Consider the following 6,987-nt stretch of genomic DNA (forward strand, 5'->3'; position numbering starts at 1 on the left):
ACTGCCAATTTTGAAAAAGATTTCGAATAAACTGCGAGAAAGTCCAATTCACACAAAAGAGAAACAGAATAAAACCACATGAATTTATCTTTATCAATCAAATTATCTTTATCAATCAAAAAAAAAAATAAAACCACATGAATTTGGCAAAAGAATAATGAATAATAAGAAGGCAATTTACCAATTCACCGAAAGCAATTCAAAGAAGATAAAAATAAACAAGAGCAACACCAAATACAACAATAAGATTAGCAGTGAAAATCATATCAAAGGTGGTTGCACATCTAAAGAAGACTACTTTCTATCAAACCCTGGGATCAAATAGCCGAGGTTGGAAATTTAGAATACATACCCTGAACCATAGAATGATAAAACAATTTTCCAAAAAGAACCCATACCGACTTTACACCCCAAACCCTTTGATCTTCCTCCAACAAAAAGATTGAGAGACCAAACAGACAAGCAATGGATGTCATTTCCCAATCATTGAAGTTCCTTCTAAGCCCAAAAACCCAAAGAGGTCAAAGCTTCTAATTGAACCAAAAAATCTTGAATCAAAAAGTTTGCCTTGGAAGAAAGAGTAAAAATTTGAAAATTGCACCTTATGCGGAGTATCACCACACCACCAATCCCGCAAGAAACAAATCATATTCTTTCCCCTAAAAACCACCTTTTTTTAGGAAAATTTGGGAGTACTTTTACAATGCTTTCCCACACACCACATCCATATGATGATATCACAAGACCCCCTCCCCACCTCCAACTCCCCAAGCCATATTATGTTTGGAGAACTCTATTTCACAGACTATCACAATCCATTAGGAATCTCCAAATCTACTTACCAAGCAAAATGCATGATTCATTATCCCAATTTTCCTAAAGCCTAGACTTCTTCTCTTCTTAGGGTTACAAATGATATTCCAATTAACCAATGGAATTTATGAGGCACATCATTATTGTTCCACAAAAAGTTAAGGAACAATTTGTCCAAACACAACTCCACATTCCTCTTTTGATATGCAAAAAATATTTATTAATGTTGAGGTTAATTGGTTTGACACATAGCAAATCAACTTTAAGGTCATGGGTTCAAGTCTAGGTTACCCATCAAAAAAAAAGTTATTAAAAAGAAGAAAGGAAGGGAGCCTAAGACGGCCATCCAACAATACAATCAACAGGAAAAAAAACACAAACTAAAAACCAATCAAGCATCAAGACACTCGAAGTATCACATAAAGAATCCCATTTGAACAAAAAGTCTTCGAAAAAGATCCCCCTTATAATCCTTCAAGATCTTGCTCGAAGAAAAGATAAGTGCCATAATAGAGATGATAACTGAGCACAAGTGATGTAGAAAAACATAAGTTTTATTGATTCTAAGGTTGATCTACTTAGGAAGGTGGTGAAAAGGCTAACTAGGTGGTGATGAAGAACAAGGAAAAAAAATTTGAAAGGTTTATTAGAAAAAAATTCAAACTCAAAAGGTTCTATTGCTTATTGTGAAAGGTTTCAGAAGGCCAATTGGTTATACTTTAAAGGATAAACACAAAATTTTGATATTACATATATGTTGTAATAAAGCTAAAGGGTATAAAACAGGTCAGGTTTGGTAAATGGGGGGTTTGAAAGTTGTAGATTGGATTGTAGATTTCAAATCTAAGATTTGGAAGAGTTTGGATAGATTTTAAATGCACTAGAATAAGTTTGGGTGGTTTCTTGTGGATCAAGAAGAGTTTGGATAGGTTGATCTCTCACAATAAACAAAAAAAATGTAGCAAAAAGATTGAAGAAGATAAGGAGAAAAAAAATTGATGTATTTACCTTGGAATCACAGCAGGGATTCTTAGCATCACACCAAGATGGCCTCACACCATATCCAATCAATGTAGAAATCTCAAGAAGAGAGCTATAAAATTTCTTTTTATTCAATAAAGTCTTAAAAATAAATTACGATAGCCATGTGTGTATATATATATATAAATATAATCGCACATATTAAACTCAAAACTTCCTCCTACATGACTTGATATTGACACTTTTGATCTTGAGATGCAAATCTCGTGTAAAACTGATATCCTATCAGTATTTTAATCATAACTTTCTCAAAACTCATTACAATCGCAAAATCTTGAACTCATTGGATAGGTAACTGAAAAACCTTTCACATTAAACAATTAATCAAATTCGACAAGTTTTGGAACCTCAAAGTAATGCCTAAAGAAAAATGGCATGAATAATACTTAGACTCATATCTGACTCCTAAATAATCAAAAATATCTAATTTTTTAAAGAATAACTAATCTAAAACTAATTTCAATAACATAAAAGTGATAAAAATAAAATAAAAAATAAAAATAAACCCAAACAAGTGGCAAAATTGCCATCGGAACCCATGAATGTTGGTTTGATTTGCATCCCGCATTAACAAGGGATTATTCAAAAATCATATTGTTCCTCTCCAACCAAACCCCACAACACACAATAAAAGGATCAACGACCACAGAACTTTCTTTTGAAAGAGTCTACATTAAGATGCCAACAATGAAATAAAGCTAAGACTAAGGAAGAAAAGCACTACTGAATTTTGAATAATGAAAAGAAATGGGACCAGATTTCTCTAGAGAAAGGTTCGCATGCGTGCTTTTAAAGTTATGAGTACATTTGCCCATTTTGACAAGAACTCATATTCCATGATTGAAGACACATCTCAACTCAATACCTCACCAGGATTTACATCCTTAAGTGGAAAGCCAAGTTATGAAGCAAGGTAAACCCTATCTAACAATCCGTTATGGTAGTAAAATCATCAATATTAGAAAAGGACTTCAACTCAATAACCTTGTTTTTTTAGAAATTGATTGATAACCCAAAAATCACCTCAAATCGACACAATAACCCTCTAAGAAATCTAATCTCGCCAAGTGAGGTCTCTAGGAAAACAAATGTGATATCATTGACCCTTTCTTTCGGAAAAATAAAAGACTATTCCCAATAGCCACCAAGCCCCACAACATTAGCCAAACAAAAGCCTCGACCACAATGATAAATGGGGATAATGGATCTCCTTGCATCAGCCTTCTAGTAGACTTCCAAAAAGGTTCAAATAGAAAATAAAGTAAAAAAAATGCATTCCACGAAACACCCAACCAACCTCCTCCTAAAGCCCATCCACATCAACAGGTTTTTCACAAGCTCCCAATCTACATGGTTATATGCTTTATCGAGAGAGATATTGCCAATCATCCCGAAACTACAAATCTCAGCCTTGAGTAAATAGACACATTTGCAATCAAAACTTCATTCAGTATTTGACAACCTTTCACAAAGTGTGAACCACGATCCCCATGAGCAAGGTTTAAACATCGTCTCAATGCGATGTTTCCGTTGGGAGAAAAACAAAGATAGTCTCAATCTGAACATTCTGAAACATTTTTTAGGCAATTTGAAACGTTCAATGTTTTGGGGCCAATGTTTCATTTCAGTGTTGCCCGAAACCAAATGTCTCAAAAAAAACATCTGAAACAGTGCCAAACTTTAAATCATGACATGAGTACAAAATATTCATTATCAATAGTACGAAAGAGGAACATGGATGAAGATTCAGCAATTGCAGCTCGCTGGAAATCAAAATAATAAAAAATAAAAAACTTCAATTTTTTTTTTTTTTTTGACAAACAATAAAGAATTGTTTACATAAAAACGAGAGGAAAAAAAAAAAAAAACTCCTATAACTAAAAAAAACTAATATAAGTACAACAGTTCAGATGTTTGTGTGTATACATATTAAAAAACTTTTCCAGTACTTATTAACAAACTTTCAAAATTTTGTGTGTATACATATTAAAATTTTCACAGTACTTATATCCAAATATTTAGAGAACTCTCCCATCTTTTTAAGATTTATTATTTTTACATCTCATCTTTCAAAATCACCACTAGTAGTACCCTTCATCTACTCGTATCCAAATAGTTAGAGAACTCTCCTATCTTTTTAAAATTTATTATTTTTATATCTCATCTTTCAAAATCACCACGAGTACCCTTCATCTTTGAACCCATCCTTATGTAACTTAAGAACATATGATACTTTTATACATGTATATCAAACATTTAAGCCTTACTACAAACCAATTACATTTTAATATTCATTCTTAAATAGCATGCATAAAATATATTTAAAATTAAGAACATATTTTTTATGATTAATCATACTATTAACACAAATCTTCATAATGAAAAGCACATACTATCTTACTTAATCGAGTTACTAAGACTCATATTCAAAAAATCTGAGAAGAGAGAGAAGATATATAAAAGGAGTGAAAAGACTAATTGTTGATCGATAACCATGATATTCTATAACAAACAATGGGTAGTTATTGTCTAATTATGAAACCTTTAAGTGTAAAGAGAGAATAATGAAAATATTATTATGCGATGTTGAGATATAATTTGTTTTACAAAAATACAGGTTAATTTGTGTTTTAACCCTCCTTGCATAAAGTATTTTTAATTTGTTTAATTCAGGAAAAGAATAAATCATGAATGATTCAAAAAAGTTCAAAAAGTCGTGAATTTTTACAAGAAGTTGAATTGGACGGAAGTTTTAATCGTTTTGTGTATCATTCGAAAAATTCGGGTATAATTTGCAAATTATTCAAAGAATTACTAACTAACTCTGACAGACTTCAACAATCATTAGGGCTTGGACCTATATTCAGTTGGTTGACATATATTTCAAACCAACTATGAGGTTGTGGGGATCAATTCTTGCTTAACCACCACACATGATAGTTATATATTTTTTGCTGATTTCTCCATCAATAGTTTGATCTACAAAGAAAAATTATGGAAAATAAGTATATGTACACTAAGTTCAAGGTTTCAACTTTGGTACTTCACACTAAAAAGATAAACTATTTTTCATCTCCATACAGAGGAATCCACGTTCATTTATGTCCTAAATTAAACTTAATATCATGGAACATAATTAAAAGCAATCAATCCATCACCATGTGGTTCAAGAAAATAAATGAATCTTCATAAATTTTGAAATAATAAAGGAAAAAAACATCCATCTTGTTTTTTTTTCTAGTTTGCAAGCCCAGATTGAATCCAAAGCACATAAACCAACTGAACAATAATCTCGATCCCAAAAAACGTTTATTATAATCAACCAACGACCACGTTCAGAAATGTTCAAGATTGGAATCAATTAGCCCCAAAAAACCCAGATCAAAAATACGTGAATGGTGACAATTAGAAATAAGAAATCCATCTAAATCATCGAAAAAAAATTAAACCACACCAAGATCATTAGAAATGAAATAAGTGTGTCTTCAATAATCTTGGAAACTCAGAAATACTAAAAAAAAAGGAAAATAAGTTTGATGTCTCTAACCTGTAGGCATATTTGCAGAAGTTCTGTGCTTACACGAGAGAGAGAGAGAGAGAGAGAGAGATGTTTACTTGCAGAAAGGGCAACTTAGAGCTCTATTGGCATTAGAGAGTGAATAAATAGGGCGGAAGAATTTTTCTCCAAAGAGGAGGGTATTTTTGTCCAGGTAATCGGACACATGGGACTTAGAAGGGGGTATTTTGGATAATCGTTCTTAGGGAAACGGCAACATTTCCCATGTCCCACTCGGCTGGGATTTGGGAAGCTCCTCTAGATTTGTTTGGAAAGAATTTTGAGTATTAGAATCTAATAACCTCACTTAGGGGTGACAATTAGGGCTGGTAATGGTCAAATAATATACACTTACCTAACTCATTCTACCCGACTTATTTGGGTATGGAAAAAAAATTTATCTGAATGAGAATTCAGGTAAACTCATCCGGAATTATCTTTATCCGTGTAGTATTAGGGTCGAATATGGATATGCATCCTATCCAATCCAAATATTTGTTTATCTGAATTTAATACAGTAAATTCAAAATAAAATCTATGTATACTTAGAATTAAGGTTTTTCCATCATCTCCACAATGATATGTATACATCTGATTTGGATATCCAGATATCCTTTAAAAAAGTGGGTAAGTAATTGGATATGGATATCCATCCTTAGCATAAGTAGGTAAAAAATCAGATATGGATAACAAGATATAGAGTTAGGTAAGGATGTGGAAATAACTTCACCCGACCTAGTGCCAATATTAGTGGCAATGGAACAGGTCGGGTCGTGTAAAGGTATTTTGAAAATTTATCAAATCCAAATTCGACCCATTTAATAACCGTGTCAAAAATTTAAATCTAAACCCACTCATTTATAAATAGGTATACCTGACCCAACTCATATATAATTTGTTTAATAGTCTTTATTTAAAAAAAATAAGTTTCATTTCTACCATTAAAAATAAAGTCACAACCATAAACTAAGTTCAGTAGTGAAAAGTAACTTTCTTTCGAAAAAAAAATTCAAAGTTCGTATAATTTCTTCCTTTACAACCATATAGCATCAAATCATGCTTTTGGATGTCATAAGGTGATGTGGTCGGAAAACTTTCCTTACTAACTTAATAAGAAAAGTATTTATTATTATTATTATTATTTTATTTTTTTTTTTGCTAAGCAAAGTGTATTTCATTATCACATGGACATACTAGCCTTAAATCATACAGATGGTCGTTTTGTCCACATGGATCACCATATTAGGAATTAAACATTACATGCCTCTAGATATCAATGAAAAAATAGATTAAAAAAATATAAATAACTTAGAAATGAAAGTGTTTCTTCTTTCCTAAACTAAAACCTTAATCATTAATTATTTAAAATTTATCTTAAAACACCCCCTATATTTTATAGAATTTGAAAAAAAAATTATAAAAAAAAAAAAAATTCTAGGAAAATCTAGAAAAAAAATTGGTAATTTAAAAAATTCTTAAATAATTGTTGATCTATTTAAAACTACATGTTAATGAGAGAATAATTCAACGTGTCAAAATGGGTTAAGTGGGTTGACACCCCTTACCTGGACCCAACC

The 6,987-nt window shown here is 31.5% G+C and overlaps 1 protein-coding gene across 1 annotated transcript in view; it reads right to left on the bottom strand.

Annotated features, from left to right (window-relative positions):
- LOC147410670 (ubiquitin carboxyl-terminal hydrolase 6-like) overlaps positions 1–5,557 on the bottom strand; it is a 29,917-nt gene extending 24,360 nt beyond the window's left edge. Inside the window, exon 1 of the mRNA XM_086438254.1 lies at positions 5,402–5,557. Within this exon, the coding sequence (XP_086294380.1) occupies positions 5,402–5,411 (10 nt within the window). The 5' untranslated portion in view covers positions 5,412–5,557. The remainder of the gene's footprint in view (positions 1–5,401) is intronic.
- Positions 5,558–6,987: the final 1,430 nt, after the last annotated feature.

This window comes from Akebia trifoliata, chromosome 1 (genome assembly GCF_017979445.1).
Source record: "Akebia trifoliata isolate Shusen 1 chromosome 1, ASM1797944v1, whole genome shotgun sequence".
Lineage (NCBI taxonomy): Eukaryota > Viridiplantae > Streptophyta > Magnoliopsida > Ranunculales > Lardizabalaceae > Akebia > Akebia trifoliata.